This window comes from Aythya ferina (genome assembly GCF_964211825.1).
Source record: "Aythya ferina genome assembly, chromosome: 9".
Lineage (NCBI taxonomy): Eukaryota > Metazoa > Chordata > Aves > Anseriformes > Anatidae > Aythya > Aythya ferina.
In genome coordinates, this window is record NC_140305.1 from 16,649,352 (window position 1) to 16,671,295 (window position 21,944).

A 21,944-nucleotide genomic window follows, 5' to 3' on the forward strand; every position below is an offset into this window, starting at 1 on the left:
TTCATCAGCTGTTACTTTTCTGATAAAAGTATTTGGGCCAAATTCTCCAGTTCTGGCCCTTTGGGACAGATCCTCACGTAGCACGGCTAGCAAACGTTACCTGCAGCTACTGGGTACGCTACCGAGGCTGCTGACTGCATGCTCCAAGGGCAGGAACAGTGCGAGAAGACTCCCCAGCTCTGGCTTGCTGAGTCCTGGTGGTCTCCAGCTAGACGCTGGGGCCAAGCTTTTCTAACGCATCCTCTCATTTCAAGCAACTCCACCCCCAGCTTGGGTACCCAGCCTTGCAGCCAGAGCCGCCGAGTCCTGTGGAACAGCCCCTGCCCGATGAGGACAAACACAGCGTGGCACGGCTGGGCAGCACGGGAGGAGGTGGGCCATACCCAGTGCTTTCAGGTACAGGGAGCTTTAGGCTGGGATTTGTCTTCTGAACACAACACACCATGACCTGCAGGCATCTGGTTTTCTCCCAAAGCACTCAGCAGGGCCCTGAGCTCAGCACAGGAACTGCCAGCTCCTCACTGGCCCTGGGGTGGAAATCTCCACGTTCACACCCTGCTGCAGCAACCCATCAGCACAGCTTTCCTCTTTTCCCTCCTTCTCTGCACCATTTCAATAATTCTTGGGCCCTGCCTGCACACTTGGAGACCTGCCTGGCAGAGCAAAGGAAGAAGAAGAGCACGGAGAGCTTTCTAGCACAGGCTGCTGCCGGCAGCCAGAAGCCAGCTCGGTCACTCCCCAGACCGCCCGCGGCGACGGATCACAGATGTGGCCAAAGCTATCAGACATCCTTCCCCTATTTCATTAACCTTCCTCAGCACTCAGGGGACAGCTGGGGAAGATCTGTGGGCAGACTGCCAGGAAGATTTCGGTGTGTTTCCTCGACTTCTGCCAAGACACTTTGTTTTACACAGAGTTGGAGAGAGAAGGGGCAGAACAAAATAAGCCACCTAGGGAAGTCTTCTCCAGACGTGCAATTGATGTAGGCTGCACATTAGCTGAGTTTTCCAGGACAACACACTGGTAAACCTTATGTTCCCACAAAGGAGCCCTGGAAATAAATCTGGCTGCATGTAAGGATGGAGTAAGACAGCCTGCCTGACTTCAGGGTGATGTTTTCAACCAAAAAGGAATAAAGAGACACAGGCAATGTGCTTCCACTTTGGGAAAGGGGAGAAGCACAAAACTTGTGGGGTTTTCTGCCGCGGTGAGGGGCTGCTGGGACTTAGGTGACACTTCTGGTGCAATGGGAGGTGCACCAGGCAGCAGGAGCACCAGGTTGGCCAACAAAACTTGCCTCTGGATCCTGCCCTGCAGCCTTAGGACACAGTACTGGCTGCGGAGGACGTTCCCATCTTCATCACCTTCTGGTGGAAAAGACAGCAAAGGAGCAACCAGATGTTTTTTGCAAAGTGAGAAGTGAAGGGATGGTAAGCAGGCAAGAGGCTGAGCAGAAGTGCTGGGATTTTGCTCATGACAGTAGTGACTGCTGCCCTCAAGGCTGGATGAGATGACTGAGTGGGTCCTGGTCTCGTCTGATCCTCCTGATCCCACTTCAAACAGTTCCTAAAATTGCAGCTGAGTTCTAGGACTGCAGGACACCAAGACAGTGAAACATTTGGGGCTGTATTCAGGGAGCTTTCCTACATTTTTCACAGAGCACGGTGGGTGAAGGTTACCCCTGCTGGTGTCTCCAGTGTCACCACCAAGCGGGCGCTGTGCAGTACCAGTGCTGTGGTGTCACCGTGCAGCCCAGCATCCCCCCAGCTGCCCGTCTGCTACCCCTTGCTCTCCCACCTGGTGCTGGGGACAGACACGGGCCGGCTGAGCAGAAAGGGTCTGGAAACCTCTCCGATAGCCTGTGCTCTGTGAATCACTCACTCAGTTTGCAGCTGCTTCCCCAACAGAGATGAAGGGTTATCAGCTCGGACCAAGACATCTGCTCCAGCAGTCAGTGGCTGTAGCCCACGTGTGTTCCCTGCAGGGCAGGCTCCACGGCCAGCACCCAAAATCCTGAACCACGAAGCCATTCAGGTACCTGCTTACCCCTGATATCAGTGGGAATCTCCCAGCTCTAACTATTAAAATTCCCCTACAAGAGAGAACAGACTATCTGAACAGGCTCTGGGCTGTCTGGGTCCACCTTGAAAGCCCAGATAACGAGCAGAGCAGCCCCAGGAGCACCCGATTAGCTACAAACTCCCACTTAACACAGCCCCAGGGCTGAAGACCACTTGCACTTAAGCCCCATCCCCACAGAGGCAGCTTCTTGCATTCTCCTTGGGGAGAGATGCTGGCTGCTGCCCCCAGCACAGCTCCCCACAGGGCAGGCAGTGCTCGTGCAGTTTGTCTGATGCTGCTCTGCCCTTGGGTAGCAGGGGCTGAGAAAGCAGAAAGCCCAACAGCAGCATTGCATGGGGGCAAACCAGCACAGGACAGCTATAGTCTCCAGAAATGTCTGCCACCAGATTTCATTATCCTCTCCCCCAAAAAGGAGACAGTGACCTGCCTGCACAATGCTTCTGCTGTCCCCTCAGTGACACCGCTGGCTTGCAGGGCTATCCAGGCAGTGTTCCCCGTGAAAAACCTCAGCTGCTCGCCGGCCTCTGAGCAGCAGCTGCCAGCAAGCCTGGTGTGCTGCCTGGAGGAAAAGCTCCTCTCCTTTCAGGAAAGTAATCTTCATTTGGGCAATATGCTTAGCAGGGTCCCATTGGTAAGGAAAGCTTGATGATTTATTCAGCAGCGCCTTTCTCCTGGAAGGACAGAAGCCATTCCCTTAGGAGACCTACAGAAATCACATTAACACTGCTGTGGTCTTTGATGATTAGAGAATTTCCCTGGCAACGCTCCAGCAGTGCGGGCTGGCAAAACACATTGCCATAATTGGGGATAGACTTCTTTCCCCCTTCTGCATTACAAAGCAATCCGGCAAAAGGCTCCAAGTAGATTTTTTTTTGTTTGTTTATTTTATTTATTTTTTTCATCCTGTGTCATGGTATCAATTAAAAGCACCTCCTCTGAGATGATAGAAGAACTTTTTCAGGAATTTTCCCATACTGCCGGTTGCGCACTCGTGTGGTTTCATTTAGCACAAAGCAACCAGCTGTTGCTCTCCAGCTTATGCAGCACCCAGCTGGATGTTTAGTGTTAATTACGATCACTATTAATAAAACATAGATCCGGATTTATTGCCACCTTTTATGTTTAATAGGCTGTTCTTGTTCATCTCTTAGGTACTTTGTCTTGAGTTCTCAGACTACTTTTCCAACCCTTCTAGGTCTCACTGCCAGGCCATAACCTCCCCTAAGCAACTGCCTCAGCTCTTGAGTGGGGAAAAATGGAGACGTGGGAATTTAATTTGGATCTGGGGTTTCTTGACACTGCTTCCATCTGCCCACAGACAGGCAGGCCCGTGTCCTTTCAGGAGGCTGGGCCTTTCAGGAGGCAGACCCAGGAGACCAGCTGGCCTCAGCCACCACCAGGGCCACAATTTCACAAAATCTCAGCCTGCCTCTTCCCTGCTAGGCTCCCTCACTCGAGCACATGGCAAATGCCATCAGGCACCACAACACGTTATGCATGACTTCTAGATGAACCACGTATCTGCACATCACAACTCAAATAGGACACCACAGTGCGTGGCAGTTTGAGGTTCTGTGAAAAGTTTCTGGCTGGTCCTTGAACAAAAGCTACTGTCTTGAAAATAAGCTGATTTTCAGAAAGCAATCAGGCCATAAATATGAGACACTGAGAAAGTTCCCTATTTTGGCTTGCTCCCTCTAAGAAGCGGGGTGACCAGAGGCTCTCAGGAGCCCTGTGCATCTACCAGGCCAGCAGTGACAGCCAGATCCATGCGTCCTTTGCTGACTTGGCTACTGCAAGGAACCACAGCCATAAAACTTAACTGGGAGAGCCCACAGCAAGTGTGAGAGCAGCTATCACATCAAACATCGGTCAAACTTTCCCAGGTCTCTGCTTCTTTACTCTTCAGTGGATAATACAGTCAGGACCGCTAGCATTTGCTAGAAGTATTGGCTAAATTTGCAAGCAGCAGCACCAACCTGGGGAAGCCAGCCTAGCCGTACTTGTCTGTGCAGCTAAGCCTTGCCAAACACTAACCTAAGAAAAGACAGGAGATTAGGAACTGATACCTGCCACGACCTGTTCCATTTTTTTCTGGTCTGACTCCTGAAAAAAATTCAAGCAGCTTTTAGCCTCAAAGATTACTCCTGAAGCAATTACTGGTGGAAAGACAGAGCCCTAATCTCTTCATGAAGCTTGGCTCGAAGTCTAACAAAGGGTCCTGAAGAAACATACAGAGCACAAATTATTTCTGTTAAAAGTAGAGAATTAAAGTTATGCTAATAGAAGTCATTTGGCCATCTGAGCAGTCTCCTAGCAATTGCATAAATTACTGCCTGAACAAGGAGTTTCAACCAGAGCATCATTTCTTGGCCAGACCCTGACTGATTTCCAGGCAAGCAATAACGAGCACTCTGGGGGGAGCTGCTCTATCCTCAGATGAATGGAGTTAATAAGTCACAGGAAGCTGTTTAATAAACAAATTTCTCCTTTTTCTCTTGTGAGCTGTACAAAAACAGAGTATGTGAACAGAGACGCCTGTTTTCTGCATATTTCCCAAACCTTTTCCCCATCGAGCCCTTGCCCTTCACTTTAAGAACTTCTGAGCCCTGAGCTGCTTTCATCTGAGGAGCAGAGCCCATGGTGCTTCTTTGGCAGCGGGTTCCTTGTCCCCTCTGTAACTCAGAAAAGCAGTTCCTCATTCCTCTGCTCTCTGCCTCCCCAGGCAGAGCAGCAGGATTTGGGTTCAAACCTGTTATTCTCCTCTTAAGACGCAGCCATTTGTAGCTCATGAAGAGCAATTTAGCAGATAGATTGAGATGTTTCAGGTTTATCTTCCCACACAAGTAACAGCAAATTGTAGCATGAGATTTGTACACAATTTTGCTTGAGCACCCCGAGGCTGGGAAGCTGCCTGATGAAGCTGTTTTGCTGGAGCTGCACATTTCCCCACTCCCCATCTTCCCAGCACAGCGCTCTCCTGCCTCTGAAGTAGCTCTGGCAGAGGCGATGGAAGCACTGCAGGCAGAGAAGCATTACAAAAGATCCACAAAGAAAAGCCATGCCGTGAGCTAGAGCTGCCTGTTTGAGACAAGTCACAGCAGAACTTTTTGTTGAGCTGGGAAAAAAAAAAGGTCATTTAATTTTTTTTTATTTTTAAATTGTATCTGATTTATATACGGCTCTGTACATTCCCAGGGAGCAGCAACAGACCTGCTGAATCACCATGACAGAAGCCTGTATCCAGGCAGATTTGGGTTTTCAGAAGCAAAATTTCAAAAACTCTTTAGGACTAGAAGGGTTGGAAAGAAATCTGTAACTGTGCACACACACACCATTTAGCATGGGACAGCTGGGTCCTCCAGCTACTATTGCAGTGAAGTTCAGTACTCCCAACAGAAATTGCTAGTGGAAACTTCTTTCCCCAAGGCATTTCCATGCAAAGCTCTGTCTGTAAACACATCCAGTTTTATCTATACTGTGCCCAAAGCAAGCTCAAGCCCGTCCATCTTTCCATGCCCTAAGGCATGGAGATACCAGAGTCTGGCTCCAGCAAAAGCTAATCTAGATTTTCAGCACTCATAAACAGAAGGCTTGTGGCAAACACTGCCTTTAGGACTGTGAGGATGTCAGATTGGAACAAGCACGTCTGTCCCATCTGAATCCTTAGTCCTTGTCTGAATGTCCCTGAGTGCCTGGTCTCAGAGGAAGCATTGCACACCTGCAGCAAGCCATGGGAGTATCCCTGTGTCTCTTTATGATGCACCCCATGCAGAGCTGGGTTTTGGCAACACATGGAAATCCCCTTGTGCAGGACCCCATGAGAGAATGGCAAAGGTTTCGATCTGATATTTGCTAAGCAATGATTTTTATCTGATATTTGCTAGGCCTTGTCTCCCCCTGCATGGAGCACACTGCACGACCCTGGCAGCTCGGCCCCTTCCTGCCATGGTGTTTTGCCCGTGGAGGAAGCAGGTGGGGTATGGGCTGGCCAGGAGCCCTCACCTCACATTTCTACGGGACCTTGTTGGTGTATTTTACACCTGCAGCACACATCGACGCAGTCCCTCAGCAGCTCCTTTGGAAGCTGGACACCCAAGTCTTCCTGGCTCCCCAGTGCAGTTGAACATCTGAAACCCATTGAAAGAAACAAACAGGAGAAAGGGAATTGAGCTGCTCCAACAAGCCTCATCTCTGAGCAGCAAACTTATCTCCACTGCTGCTTCCACGCAGCTCCAATTCCAACTTGACCTCCATTTACCCAGGGCTCTCCACAACCCACAGAGACATCAAGTGGCCAAAAAAACTAATTGCACATATAGACTTGCGGAGTTTGCCAAGGATGGCTAGAGAGGACAGAGGGGCACCTCAGCTTAAGCAAAGCTGGGCCATCCACAGCTCAGCAAGACGTTGTTTTACTCAGCGTCTTTACTAAATGATATTTCATTTTATTCTTTCTCTCTCTCCTGTTTAGGAGCCTAGCAAAAACAAGGTAAAAAATACACAAGATGATCCCTGGAGAATGAATGGTCTGGACACATCCCCAGTCCCCACCAGTAGCACCCCTGCCAAAGGGACAAAGCCCCTCACAGTCTGCTGAAGCAGCCCCAGGCTCCTGAGTCTGTGCTCAGGAAAGAGAGACCTCAGAGTAAGTCAAGGGGCTGTGCAACTTATCTCCTCAGTTTTGCCTTTTCTCTTTCTCCCTGTATAAAGTAAATCAATTTTTTCCCCTGACTCCCTGCTGTAGGGTTATCAGCAGCACAAAGCGTAATGGAAGAGAGCCTGGCCAAGCTGGAAATCATTTGCTGTTGTCAGTACCATGGGGAGAAGCCTTTCTCTCGGAGCTGAAATACCTTTTGAAGTTTATCCTAGCCCAAAGCTCCTGTCAGCTGCTCCTCCTTCCCACACCTTTCCCTGCGATAAGGAGGGAGTGCAGCCGAGGAGCCCCTGAGATGCCGGTCAGTGCCATCCCCGGCTGCTGATGCTGTCAGGGGCCTGGCATTACCTTAGGGGAATCAACTTCACTGAATTTTGTATTATGTGCATTGATTCAAAGGGAGTTTCTCACACAAAAAGCTAAGAAAATGAGGAGTTACGCGATAATCATGTGCAGGTGTTAGAGGTGGAGGACAGCAACAGGTTTTGCAGGCCAGGCCTACAGGTTTCCTGTGACCAAACTGCCAAACCCTGCAGCAGGGAGCAACCCCAAACCTCGCTGCTGTAATCACAGGGACACAATCAGCCCCTCCTGCTTGGAGGGAGCAACTTTTCAAGCTTCCCACTTCCTAAAAGGAACAAGAAGGAAGAACCCTGGTGCCTTGCCCCAGCCCCAGAGTGCAGGCCAGGCTGGGCACTGGGGTACCCCCAGCTAATTCAGCTCTCAGCCACCCTGCTGCAAGTTACTTTTAATATGAAAAATATGCGTACCTTAGCACTGTCCGACTGTCTCTGGCCAGCCCCAGTGGAGCTGGCTGTGAAGGGCAGCAGGCCCCTGGCACGGGGAAGCACGGGCGATGGATGCAGGCAGAGTTACAGAAAACCTCTGTTAAACCTGCCAAGAGACCAATGTTTCACACTAAGTTTCTGCCACCCACTCGAGTTAGCAACTCTTGTATTTCTGAACAAAGGCAGCGTGCCAGATTCCCTCCTCACACCCAGCCTCTGCTCATTCCCTTCTCCCCAGCATCCCACTGCTGCCTGGGGGGGTTCAATACCTGACGTAAACTCACCTATAGGTTCAAAGATCAGAGGACACTGACAGACTTTTTCCACCACCTGAACTTTTTCCAGACAACGAAAAAGTATATCTCTCCAAAAAGTATTTCCTCCCAGGAGAGTTTTCTCCAGCCCTGTGAATATCAAAGAGAGACAGCTCTATTAAACTCAGAGGACAATTGTCCTCTCTGTATTTCAGATTGGACTAAAACTGTGCTACAGGGGACAATTAATCTTCAAAATCAATTTTTTGTCAGGAGGCTAAATTTCAATTGTCTCAGGAATGGTGGTGCTGGGCTGGTAATTACTGTCTGATGAGGCAACCTCTGAATTCGCTGCCCCAGAGAACACTTTTTATTAATAACTTTCACCACAAATCCCAAGTCCTTTTTTGACTTTGAAAAAAAAAAAAAAATGAAAAGAAAAAAGAAACATGTTGCCTTATTTGCTCTGTTAAAAATCTCAAGCTGTCAGGAGTCAGATGATGTGCTTTGGGTTTTCATTGAATTGCAAGACAAGGAGTAGATATTCCCTATTTCCCAGGAAGGCAAAGCAAAAACCCCAGTTTGTTTTAGAGGCAGGATAATAAAAATGCTAATCTGCTTTCTTTTGCATTTGCATCCTTTTCCCCCATGTCCCACTCTGCACAGCTGCAATAACCCTGACTCCTCATCTCCCTCTTTGTGAGAGACCCAACTCCTTTCCTCCTGTGAGCACCCACACAGTTGCTGGTTGTTTGGCCGCTGCATACACCCATTTGCTTCCAAGGCTCCCTGCGTGCCAGCACCCAGAAGAGGCTCCGAGCACAGCCAGCAACAAGCCTAGGAAGCCACGGAAGTGCCAACAGGAGCTATCTGCCCAAGAACTGGGCTCTCTGAAATGTCCACCTTGGTCCCTACAGCCAGGATATTTCAGGATATAGTGCAGTGACAGCATCAAATACATGAATCACTACAGAAGCAGAACTGGTCCAGGGCTTCCTCCTTCCTAGGGAGGCTGTAAGCTCCCCCTGGCCCTGGGAGTGCTCAGTTCACCACAGGGCAGCAGAGCTTGATCAGCAAGCACTGCAGAGCACGGTCTTGTCAAACTAAACTTGTGTAGCCAGCACACTCTCCTGGCACAAAGGAGACATAGCTTTGTAGCTCAGTGAGCAGATGGATTAAAACACAGATTTCCAACTGGCTAACCACCTACATTTTGGATGCAGAAAACTGATGCACTAGTGCCTTGGATGCTGCCTGGGGGAATCTAAATGCCCTCAGACCATGAAAACAGATGCCAGCCTGAGCCAGACATACACACCCATGTACCGCATTTCCTGGTGAATAACCCCAAGTATGTCAATGTACTCAGTTTCTAAATCATACCACCAAAATACCAGATTTCCCCAGGAGAAGCCTGGTGCTGGCAAATTGTTACCTAATCCTTGCTGGGAGTCAGGAACCTCCTGGTGCAGAACTCCATGCTTACACCCTTAACTCTGCCCGGGAGTTCGCATTGATCTGTCAGATGAACCCAGCTCTCCTGCCCCCAATCCTACATTTTCTGCCACTGTTGCCCCTTGCAGTGGAGAAATTCAGCCTCTTCAGGAGCTACATTTTACTAGCAAAGGAATTGTGCTGAACTGAACCTCCTTCCTGCCTGCTCTTTATTTTCCAGCTCACCCAGCTAAAGCTCATTTGATTTTAAAGATAATCCAATAAACATCAATTAATAAAATTGACTTTGCAAGGATTGGATTTCCCTAGTGCATGAGACCAAGATTAAGGGTCAGGCCAGAAAGAAAACAGGGCTGACATTTCTGTTAAGATAAGATGTTTCTGTTAAACAAAGTACATTTTCCTTTGTACTAATGAAGGTTCAAAAACTCCTGCAGAAAGCCAGGACAGCACTGTATGTAGGTGTCCAGGTCCCTCCCTAGGGGAAATGCAGGTTCGGGTACACTATTGCAGGCTCTGCTGTTCCCAGGTTCAATCTGAGCTTTTTCCAGTGTTCATGGGCTGGAGTTTCTCCACAATGCAAATCTATAATGACTTTCATTAGGAACGTAAAAAATAGAAGGAAGATTCCAGAAGCAAAAGGAATGCACAAAGAAGGACAGTTGTGTCTGAAATATGTATTGCAGTGCTGCTTCTTTGCATCCTGTAATATGTGTATTAATATTTGCATTAGCTGCTCACAGCTGGAAGAATTCATTCTCCAGCCTTGAAGACCAAGCAAAGGTGAGCTTGCTAAAAGCCCTTTCAGGTTTGGATAAAGCTCTTTGCTGCCCAAACATTCTGTTGAGCGCTTAGCACCAAATTAAGCTCTTTCATTCTTAATCACAGAATCATCCTTTTACCACACACTGGTAAACTGGAGAGACTGCTTACATGCACACTGCTACATGGAAAATGCATCTGTAGCTCAGGAGAGCCCTTCAGATGTGTCTTCTGAACTGTTCTTCCTAGCTCCAAAATGGGAGTGATCCCTTTAGGAACCTCAGTTACATTCTCAAGCACAAAACATATTTTGGCACCTCAATTCATATATCATGAAAACACCACTCATGTCAAGGCAAAAAGGAACAAAGCTTTTTGTTACAAGGAAATGCCATTAACCAACAGGCTGGGGTTGCTGTAAGACAGTCCAGCCCATGAAAAATTAAAGGCAACATAGACCTCTAATGCATCATGTATCAGGAGAACCATTAAGTAATCAGTCGGCATCCAGTTTTATAGGGCATTTTGGGCATAATTCAATCTTCATTCATTTTAGATCATTTCCTTAATGAAGTAATGCACTGGACATAAATATTTCAATGCAACTCTCTAATGTCCTTTAAGTAGCAAGCAGCCTTCAGTAATACAGAACCCAATTAAGCTGTAAAGGGTAAATACTGCGAAAAGGAAGAAGGGCAAATTACAAGAACAGTTATGTGCTTAAGACCATGGGATTCAGGCAAAATAAATAAATAAATAAATACTACAGCTGTGCTTTAGCAGCAAAAACAGCAGTAAGAGCTGATGTTAGAGAGCTGCTATCCCTACAGCTGGACTGCCTTCCGGCTCAGGCACCTCAAATGATATGGGGCAAGGATTGTTTTTCTGCCTCAAGATGGTACAGCCCCAACACAGAGGGATTTTCAGGTAACCCCTGCAATGGAAGTTCCTCACATCCTTCACAGCAGCGATGATTTTTCTGCCTTCACATACAGAAAAGCTGGGAATGATTTAGCATCAGGGAGGTTTCCTTAAATGCCTTTTGCCCTCCTTTTACAGCACTAAGTGGGGATTTTGCTAGGGACCATCTCTCTTCCACAGGATACAGATAGATCAAGGGGAGATTTAAAATAGCCTCTGGCAGCGTACAAAACCAAGCGGCTGTGGGGCTTGGGCACTGCTTTGTAACAGCCCAGACCTCACAGCGCTGCAGGAGCCGCCTCTGGCTGATCCCCTGGGAGAGAGGGCAGCAAGGCCGAGTTTTCAGGCAGACTGCTTGGTGCATGGTGCCTGGTGCAGCTCCCCGAGTGCTGCACAGCAAAAAGTCACAGCACTAAAACTGAGTTTTTGGAAACAACTTTTAAGTATTCCACAAACATCTTTGCCAAGCAGCAGCCACAGGTTTCTCTAGGATCTGGCTCACACCATGATAAGAAAAGGATCCCCAAAGCACAACAAAGCACTGCAAACCAGAGAAACCCATTTGCTCCTTTTTGAACCACAGGCTTAAGCAATTCACACCAACAGCTAATGCAAGCATCTAGGTGAGGAGGGAAGCTATGAAATGCACTTTAGCATCTAAGAGCATTCCTAATCCTTTGGGGAAGACTGGGGACCAAAACACTCACAGCACAAGCAGAAAGAACTTTAAATCCCTCCAAGGGCTGGGAGAAAGCATCCTTCATCCTCCACAGTGTGAAAGGGTCTGTCCCAGGGCAGTGGGGCGGGTGAAAATGGCCGTAAGAGTAAGGAGACACTTGCTGCAGGGTGCCAGGAGCTTGTAAGAGGGTGGATACGTGGTTTTGTTGTATGTCAGGAGACAGGACTCCTTATTCTCTGGGAATTTTTTGTTTTATTTAATGCCTTTTTAAAAAAATAAAATAAAATAAAATAAAATAAAATAAAATAAAATAAAATAAAATAAAATAAAATAAAATAAAATAAAATAAATGTTTAAGTTGTTCAGGTGCAGCAGTCGCAGCTTGTCACCTAGCCAGCTCACCCCCGGGCGAGGCACAGGCCCAGGGGAAAGCACTGGTCCTGATCTTGCCCAAACAGCAAAGGAGCTAAATTATCATCACCTGGGTGATCTGAGGTCTGCCACTTTCTAATTTCTGAGTGCTTGTCTTTGCCAAACAAGCAGCTTATATTTAAAAATATGTTTCTGGCCCGTGATTTCTGTAATTAAATGAACACAAGCTGTACAGTTCTGGAGCGCAGCACTGTCAATGGCAAAACAGCCAAAACCTCATCCTGCAAGCGATCAGCAGCCTCGGTGCCACCAAGCCATTACCGACCTCCCTGCACAGTGCCACCAGAAGCTCCTAGGCTCCGGCTGGAAGGAGCAAGGCAGCGGCACAGCTCCCAGCACAGCTCCCAGGCCGGATCGGGCCCTGCAGGAGCCCCTCTGGCAGCAGGGAGCCCAGAGCCCAGGGGTGCGGGGCGCAGCCGCTGCTGCTCTGCTCAGCTCCGGCCGCTAGAGAGAGCCCCGGCATCAGGCGTGCTGCTCCCACGAGCAGGTGGAAAAAAAAAAAAAAAAAAAAAAAAAAAAAAAAAAAAAATTGGAAAGAAAAAGAAAGCATTTTTGCCACCTTCTTCTTCTTCTTTTTTTTTTTTTTTTTTTCCCCCTTTTTATCTTTTTTTCCAAGATATTTCCAATCTCCAAGATTGCTATCTTTTATTTTTCTTGTTACTCCAAGTTTGTTTTCGTGCTTTTATTTTTGATTTGCTTTCCGCTTCTCAGGGAAGAGCAGGGCTGGGAGGAGAAGGAGTAGGTAGAATCAACAAGCAGTTCTCACGCTTCTTATATGGGATATGCTGCGGGAAAGGCTTCTCACCAGAAAGGGCTGGATTGCACGCCATGGCTAACACTGAAGCTGAGTTCAGCCATGCAAGGAACTGATGAAAAAAACTGATAATATACCCAGCAACTGGGGGCTTAGAGGCATCAAAACACCTCCATGGGAGCTAGGGGCCCATTTTCAAAGTGTTAGCAGGTTCATACAGCCTTCATGAGTATCCCAGTGGTGATAATTTGTTTTGAAATTACTTGTTTTATTCCTTCAAGAACTCCCAATCCCCTCTTGTTGATTTTTTAAAATTATTTTTTGTTATTATTTTTAGGGTTACCAGCTCATTTTGAATATTTTTGTTCAAAATTAAGGTAGGCTGGACTGGGTCACAGGCTTTGGTAGCCCATGTGGTGAAACCTTCCTTTATTTCTGGGGATTTGCTCTATCTGCACTTCAGCAGATCAAAAGGCTATTTAGGGAACACCAAGTGCTTCCAGCTGAGCATCAAGCAACTTCCAAGTTGCAGTGAGTGGTCCTGGGGGTCTCACCAGGCAGCTCATCCTGATTTCCAGCAGACAACTTCTGTCCAACCTGCCTGAGGACCACAGAGAAGAAAAGCCCCCCCCCCCCCCCCCGCTGGGCCTACTTGCTTCTGATGGGGCCGTTCCTGTTGCTCAGGACCTGTGAGGGTGCTGCTCTCTTCCCAGCTGGGAGTGCAGAGGACTGAGAACAGGAGGGCTGGGAGGTATCAGCCTCAGTCAGCTGTTTCTTAGCCTACAGAGAGCCAAGCTGGCATTAATTTGCACCTTTACACAGCTGAATTAACTCCTGCCGTCAGGAGAGCTGGGTTAGGCTCCCAGAGGAGCAAGCATCAGGAGGACCTGGACTTCTGCTGGAGGCAATTACAAATCATGTTCCTGGAGCACTCTGTGGTGACAAGCACGTGTATGGCCTTGCCATGGGCACTGCCTGCACCTGGGAAGGATGAAGAGGTGAAGAAGGCTGCAGTGTGCAGTACACTTTGGGGTTGTGCTCAGGCCAGGTGCTGGTGTGCTTCTGCACCAGCTCACCTGCTGCAAGGGGCAGAAACCCTACTAGTGAGGCAGGAACATGCTCTTCTCCCTCGTAATTAGGCACTGGATATGTCAACCGTGTTTTAATGAAGTTGGGACAGCATCCAAATCTAAAACAGGCGGGGAAGAAAATATCCTGTGATGTGGCATTATGCTGGTAAGATGTAAATAGGAATCATGTGGTGGTGCTGGAGCTCCAGCACCAGCTAGGGGCTGTTTGCTTGGAGCAGGGTCTTGAAAGGCCACAAAGTGAGTCATTGGAGTTGAGCAAGGAAGACAGATTTGGGGAAAGGGCAGCTCAGGGGAGCGATTACTAAGGCAAGAGCAGCACCAGGGGAAAGGAGACAATGTGAAAACTGAGGTGTCAGTGCTAGAGCAGCTGCCTGCCATCAGCAAAATGAACTAGGGGCATTTGGCACAGTCATTGGGGGGTGGAAGAACACCAGGGAATGTGTACAGGTGGGAGATGGCAGCTGCAATCTGCAAATCCTACCTTGCAGAGCAGGACGAAGCAGCCAGATGGGCAACTGGGCTGCTGGGTACCCAGCAATGCTGACTTCAGGCAGTCTCTGCTGGCTTACCTTTCTCACAGGTGGAAAATACCTGGGGAAACTTGGATCCGTCACCTGCAGCATGATGGATCACCAGCCACATCCGTACAGTTTGAGCTGGGTATGACTTGGAAACCCAGAGATCAGCAATTCCTCTAGTTCAGCCAAAAATCTTTTTTAAGTCCCCAGGCGCTCTTCAATGTTCCTTTTGTGGCTCCCACGTACAACCCTCCATGCAGGCATTCACGCAGCAGGTGAGAGATGCTGCTCGGGGCTCCAGCTGGCCCCCTTCCCACCACAGCCCCGCGCAGCCTAACGCTTAACCAAGTGCCAAGGCTGGCATGAAAGGAGCCTTTCAAAGGAAACAGACCAACCCAGTAATTTCAGACAGGAGGCTAAAATAAATTGTAAGTTGGCAGAGCTCTTGGCACTTCTGAGTGCCCTGTATTTACAGGCTCTTCCTCCGCTAGCCATGTCCCAGTATTTTTAATTATCTGTTTTGTTGGTCCCTGCCTCTGCTCACTAGCAATACCTAAGGGACTTTGAGATGGAGGCGGTGGGAGGTAAAGATGATGTAAAAGTGATTCAAAGCAGTCAGGCAGTGCTCTACAGGCCCTAAAATACCCAAATGAACTCAGTTGGAGACAGGGCACTCATCCCTGCACAGACCCGAGCCCAAGCCCCTGCAGGGACAGCCCAGAGCACCCTGCGTTGTCAAGGGGTGCTCTGCTCCCCCATGCAACAGTTGTTCCTGGCAAGCAGAGGGGAACAAGTGAATAAACAAACATTTGCAAAAGGTTTTAGAGTTTGGACCTGAGATTTGCAGTTAATGTTTAGTAGCCTGTCCTTTTGTGTTCTGCTGCAAGCTGAATTCATGACTTGGAAATGGCTTCGTCGGCTCGTGTTTGAGTTGTGTGGTTGTATCCTCACCTGCTGCCTTTGAAGACAGAGCATTTGTCACGTTTTCTTATTGCCTTCCGTCACACCACTGCAGGTCTAAGCTGTTATTGGGAAACTTCAAGAAGGTATTTTGCAAACTAAAAGCCATGTTAACAGAAAGGGGAAAAAAAAGTATCTTACTTTTGCAAATAATTACACAGCTTTATTATTCAGTATCACAGTCTCAGGAAATGAAACAGTCCAGATCCCTTCCAAGACATTACACAGCCTTTTTCCATCTCTCTGGCCACAAAATAATCAAATTAAATACAAATCGTTGTTTTGCTACATCTATTAAATTGGAAGAACACAATTATTGGTAGAACCAGCTAAGCTCCAGGAGCTAGGGGTGGAATGAAGCACTGCCTTCCCCTTCTCTTGCATAACCCACGGAGGGCACAGCCAACAGGACACACCAAACAAGCCTCCAACTCGCAGCAGGGAAAAGAACCCAATTCAGCGTTCCCAGAAAAGCACACGGAGGGACAGAAGGATGCAGTCAATAACAAAATACAATGGTTTATTGAACAAAACGGGGCAAGGCAATGTTCCCTTTACATTCAACGAATTCAGGAGTATGAAGCAAAACATGCTATACACACACGGACACGATACTTTGGTTAAATGTCATTCAGAAGTTCTATGCCAAACCTGGTTAAATTAGAGTGAACAGTCAAAAATAAGAAAGAAGAGGCTTGCATAGACAGATTATTGTCAGTGCATGATTTATATATTTAAGAATTAGCTGTTGCAACACAGGATACACTTTGCAGCTCTGAGGAATTTAAACCAATCCACTAATCCATCTCCTCGTATGGCTAACATTTAGATTCAACAGGCTGAAAGCTTACCCTGAAGAGCTAAACTAGACAACCGCAGTCTCTCTGAGGCAGTTAGCTATATTGCAGTATGCAGATGCAGCTGGAGACACACTGTGGAGTCTACTTAAGAGTGAACACTGATACAGTGAAACTTGTTTGCTGTGAAATAGGAAATGCTTGCGTGTGCTGTTGTCCTCTCCGGGACCCTCCTGTGAAGAGCATCAACTGCACAGCTTAAGCCTTGCCCTGTGCTACCCAAGAGGAGGCAGCAGCAGCTGGTATTTCCAGCCCAGAGGCTGAGGGCAGTGCAGCTTCTCAACACAAGACGTGTGTAGTGCAGCCTGTCTGAGGCATGGCAGTCCAAGTGGCATGTGTGCAGCACAGCTCAACCCTCCACGACAGCCCTGCACGGCCAGAAGTGTGTTATGGCACATTTCAGAGTACAGATAACTGGAGTCTCTGTAGGTTTATGCCTGTCCTTCACAAGAAGAGACAAGCAGCCTGTGGTGTGTGTTATGTGAGGGGCACTGCTGTGCCTCAGTGCTGTATCCCACACCCACCTCCCAAAGCAACTGCAAAACTAAGCATTGAGAGAGAGTGGGGCAGAACCAGAACAGTCCCTCTGCTAGGGACGGATATAGGGCAGCCTCAAAGTCATCCCCAAATGGGAACTGCTGCTGCTGCAGCTGCCTCCTTGGGCATCACCACCACAAAGAGAACAGCAGAGAACTTGGTCGCCTGTCAGTCCCTGCTCTGAGCTGCGCTTTGTTTCCTACTGCACCTGAACACAGCCTTGCAGCAACAGTGCTGCCATGAGGAATAGCAGGAGCAGTCTGATTCAGCTGGCAGATGCCCAGGAGAATTACTTCTTGCAGAGAATATGAGTTTTATGGACTGGCTGCACTATATTGCAGGAGTGTAAACTAAGTAGGGGAATCCTCACACTGTCTCCAAAGTGCTCCCCTTGTATATAAATTAGCAATCCACAGTTAGTTTGCATACAGGTTAACATGAAGTAAAATAAAAACCTTGATAATAAAAAATATATAATATACACATTGATCAATAAACTGAACGAATACCCTCTAATGTAACAGTGGCTGTAGTTTGGCACAAAATAAAAAACTCAAAGGTCTAGCACTGTAAAAAAAAATCTTTTTTTCTTATGATTGTTATTAAACTTGATTCATATCCTGACAGGTGGGAATGCAGAGATATAAAAATACTGTACATACAAGATCCCTTTTACAGAGTGAAGCAGACTGCAGCATTTGCAACTTCTACCCTTCCTCCCCACGAGGAGGAAATTCAATGATGAGACTTAACCTATCCCCTAACAGCTGATATTTCCCCACCCCCATTAAGTTCAAAACCATGAAATTCTTTAAAAAAAGATTAACCTGTTTGATCTATTCCCGTGACGACAACCGCTTCTCACTGCAGGAAGCTGTACAGTCCAAGTTTTAAGACAGTTATTTCGTAGCAAGGTGACTCAGATCAGACTGTCGAAGACGTCGAGTATCCCTGCACGTAAGGCACGATCACTCGGGTTCGCCTCACCTCTTCTGCGGACCACTGTGCTTTGGACGGAGGCGAGGTGGCGGCGAGAGCTCTTGCTGGTGAGATGTGCCTGCTATGGAGGTTAGGAAGTGCCAGGATTTCACGGTGATGGACTTTCCACACGGTGCTTGTTGCTTTGTTAGTGCACATGGTAAGAAAGGGATGCAAGAGCTGAGTGACCTGGGCAGGGGTTCCTGCAAGAGCTCTGACATGCTTGTTACATCCAGAGCAAAACCATAGGCAGAGCTACTGAAACTTGGTAACTGAAGACACACACACACACACGAAGTTAAACATTTCTCTGCCATGGATAGGAGATTTTGCTCTGGCTGTTCCTTTGTAAAAGAACGGCTTCAGTGATGCTGGTTTTGCATCTCCCTGACTCTCAGCAGAGCTGTGGCTGCTGAGCTCTAAGAAGTATTGGCTCCTTTTTCATCCCTGGTCTCAACTCTTGTTGACTTCAGTGGGGCCATGGAAGTGGCTACTAAACAGACAAGTCCAGTTGCAACTTTTGCCTCGGGAACCCCGTGTCTGCACGAGGCCCACAAGGCATGTCAGGTAAGCAATTGCTCTGTTTACCCCCCATTTATTAAATGCTTTTCTCAGCTATCATTCTTAGCATTCCTCCCTGTAGACAGAGGTGCCAGCTCCCTTCTAGCAAATCCTCGAGGCCCTCCTATTTACAAGGGCTATAGAAAAAACAAACAGGAGAAGAAATGCAAGGGACAGCAAATGAATAAAGACAAGGAATAAGACTAAAAAGTTAAGCACTAAGGGAAGACATAGAGCAAAGCAGCCCCGGAGCATTCAGCGGTCCCTGAAAACATCCAAGGAAGTAGCAGACGCTCCTGGGTACTTCCCTTGAGCTCCCTTTTCTTGGTGCCACAGCTGGGCAGCTTGGCTGGCCAGAGGAGGCCATTGAGGAGATCCTGCAGCTTCATGGAGCAGGCACTGGGGCATTCTTTGGACTTTACCCAACTTCCAAACAAGATCAACCATAATTTTCTCTCATAGCATTTCCACTCACTCCCACTGAAGTCAACAGCCTGGATACTCCTAAGCATCTTTCCTGATTTAATAGGTTCTTCCTGTGTCAGCAGGCTCAGGGCCTTCACAACTTTCCTGAATAGAAGAAGACAGAAGTTACATCAGCCAACTGCAGTGCAAGTCAGCTACAGAAGCCCAGGGAGGGCTGAGTTAGTTGGTGGTTTTCCCTTGCCTTGTGCAGAGGGTCACCAGTTTCCCATGGACAGTCAGTACAAAGCACAATTGCTTTCTTATTTGGTAGGATTTTTCCCCATCCGATTTTCCTAAGTGCCCCTGATGATACAAGCTGGGGTACTTGTAAAAGTATTAGTTCGTAAAACCCCACCAGGCATCCATTTCACAAAAATATACACACTCTAACGGCAAGGAGGGAGAAAAATCCCAACACAAAAAAAAAAAAAAAAAAAGGCATTTTCAGCAGTAGAAATTTTGACTGTTACATGAAATACAAAAATAAACTTTTATAAAGTAAAATCATTGCAAATGAGGTTGCCACATTAACCCAAGTTACCTAACAAAAAAAATACGGTCTCTGTTGTTGTTTTTTCCTGATCGTTTAAAAACAACATTAACACTTCTGAATGGACAAAGATGGAACAAAAAGAGGGCTCAAGGCAAGGACAGTAAAATCTAGCCTCTGGCTGGAAAATTTCCTGAGAAAAAAGAGCAAACAAGCAAAAGCTTGCGACTCACTTGAAGACTCATGCAGGTAAGCAAGCCTATGGGCTGGAAGCAAGGGTACACAGCTAACAGGTTGCTGCTGATCCAGTCTAACTTCACAACATTTTTGGCTGGTGCATGCCTGGAGCAGAGGCCTATTGGGGCTGTCTGGTACTTCACAGGGAGTGAGCTGGTGCCAACATCCCAGGGGGTAAGAGATGGAAGCTTGAGCTGTTGAGCAAGGCAAGGCAAGGCACGGGCTCATGCTGTAGTGTTAAATGATGCTCTTGCAACTTATGTGAAAAATGAGTTGCCTCATATTCCTAGCGATTTGTCTCAGTAGCTATCCTGACCAAGGACAAGAGCCAAGGTTAAAGCCTTTCAGCTGCCTTTGGGCTTGAATCGTGCATTAGTGCAAGAGCAGAGAGCCACGATCTCTTCCGACTTCCTATCCGACTCCACGCCAGCATTCACTCTCCACAAAGCTCCACAGAGCTGTCAGGCTCCTTTCCCAGGCAGCTGCACAGATCGGTGGCAAGAGCGAGCACAGTCTCAGCTCTGCCTGCACCCTCCTCAGCAAAGCCAGCAGCAGGACTGCAGCTACCAGCAGCAGCAGCAGAGCACAGCAGGACAGCCTCTGTGCTGGGCTGCAAGTGCAACAGGAGCACCGCAGGAGGCTCTGCTGCCATGAGTGAGACTGCCAAGGGAATAACTAACCTGTACTGCCTGGGCAGACTCCAAGCCAGTGTCCAGCTACTCAGCCTTGCAGTTTAAAAATGCACTTGGAAATACATGGGAAAAAAAAAAAAAAAAAGGTTAGCAAGACAAAAGAATTGGAGTGACAGAAGGCAAAGGGAAAAAGGCTACTTGTTACTGCAAGAGCAGAATGATTTTCAAAGAGTGGAAGGAAAACAAGCCATCAAAAGGGGAAAAATAAAGGAAAAAAGCACTGCATGGGCAGACGTGTACAGAGAACTTAAACTTGGATACACTGCTGTACCCTGGAGAGCAATAGTTTCAACCTGACTGGAGCCTGCCTCAGGTGCTGGACAGAGCAGCGCAGAGAAGAAGCAGTTAGCAGAGACATTTTGCAGACTGTTTGGCACTCTGTCTCTACCTCAAAGTTGCTTTTAACAGTAGCTTTTGGATTCAATGCTCTATGCCCATATGGCCCTCCTTCAATCCTATGTTTACAAGACACACTCATGTTCTGACATAAGTTACTGTGCTCAAGTGCATCAGCAGCTGAGCTAGGAGGTACAGTAGCTCCCCCGTGGCTTCAGTGAAATTCCTTAGCTTGTACCACCTGGAAGCTCAAAGCAGGTGACCACAGAGATCCCCGCAGGCACTGAAATATGTTTGCGTGATTACTCCCAATCCACAACTCCCAGCTTCATCAACTCCCTGGCATGCCTTAAAAGTCATGCACCCAAGATCTAATTTCAGTCGAAGTAGTTCTTCCTCTTAACTGTCCTATCCGATACCCTGGAGCTAAATGCGTGGTTACGCACCCTAACCAAATTGCTGGAAACCCTAGAAAGAAACACAGCAGTTAAGAAGTTTTGTTCTAGAGGCAATTTCTTCCTCACCAGTCCCAAGTTCTAGCTTTGGATGGCACACACTGTGAGGATACTCTCTCCTTCCTGCAAGCTACCGTGACTGTCAGATTGGCTCAGCTCTCTTATCCAGCAGCAGAAGCAGCACACATTCCCTTTAACAACTCTTTGCTCAGTCATCCTAATATGGAAAGAACTTGGACTTGAGATTTTCTGCTGCGTTGCCATAACCCAGCTCATACGTTGGATTTTTCTCCCTTTTGTATGTGCATCTCTACTCGTCCTATTTGTCAAAACTCCAGCCAAAGTTTAAAAATAAATGAAAGCCTCAAAGGAATAAGAGGGAGCTGTTAAATCAGCTAGCTGATTCACACAGCTCAGTGGCGGCTAGATTGTACTGCACTGCTTAAGTGATCACATATGAGTAAGAAATTGAAACGAACAAGTGTTCCTTATTAATACGATGACACTTAAAAAGGAGATCCTGGGAGTGGAAGGTGGACCCCCCATGGGGTAAGGAATTGAGAAAGTTGCCTGGCAATTCCAGTAATGTTTGCTACAGAAGAGTCAGTACCAAAGCGAAGGCTAGCACAGTTTACTGCTTCCTACGGGAACCTGGAAAACAAAACAGAAAGGAGAAACAGGTTGTAAGGATAGGTCCTGGTAAAGAAAATACTACCTGCAGTCATCTTACTTGTACTGCCCTCTTGGATCTCTGATGTCAAAGAGGGAACTGTACATTACTTTACTCCAGCAAAGGGAAGGATAGATCCACAAGATACCCATTTCTCGCAGGCTGTGAATGGCACCACAGTCACATTTCACAGCCTTGCTAAGGAAAACAGAAGGATCACTGGGCTTACAGACTATATAAACTGCCATCAACTTTCCAGCTCTTTTGATGAATACAGAACACAAAAGCATCCAAAACTTCAAATTTTGGCAAG

General features: G+C 47.5%; 1 protein-coding gene and 1 long non-coding RNA gene across 4 annotated transcripts in view; both read right to left on the reverse strand.

Moving 5' to 3' along the window:
• The window catches only part of LOC311441347, a 67,406-nt gene extending 53,777 nt beyond the window's left edge, over positions 1-13,629 (reverse strand). The window contains exons 1-4 of one of the 2 annotated variants that reach the window (XR_014695894.1): positions 13,437-13,605; positions 7,812-7,931; positions 7,510-7,633; positions 3,008-6,212 (exon numbers count right to left, since the gene is read on the reverse strand). This is a non-coding gene — a long non-coding RNA (uncharacterized lncRNA). Of the gene's footprint in view, positions 1-3,007; positions 6,213-7,509; positions 7,634-7,811; positions 7,932-13,436 lie in introns of those variants that run through there. The other variant, XR_014695893.1, reaches the window with a different exon arrangement.
• Positions 13,630-15,494: 1,865 nt separating this feature from the next.
• Positions 15,495-21,944, reverse strand: part of CCDC50 (coiled-coil domain containing 50) — a 40,287-nt gene continuing 33,837 nt past the window's right edge. For both annotated transcript variants that reach the window (XM_084529344.1, XM_084529345.1), the window contains one exon: positions 15,495-21,612. In XM_084529344.1, coding sequence (XP_084385470.1) covers positions 21,593-21,612 — 20 coding nt within the window. In that variant the 3' untranslated portion in view covers positions 15,495-21,592. The remainder of the gene's footprint in view (positions 21,613-21,944) is intronic.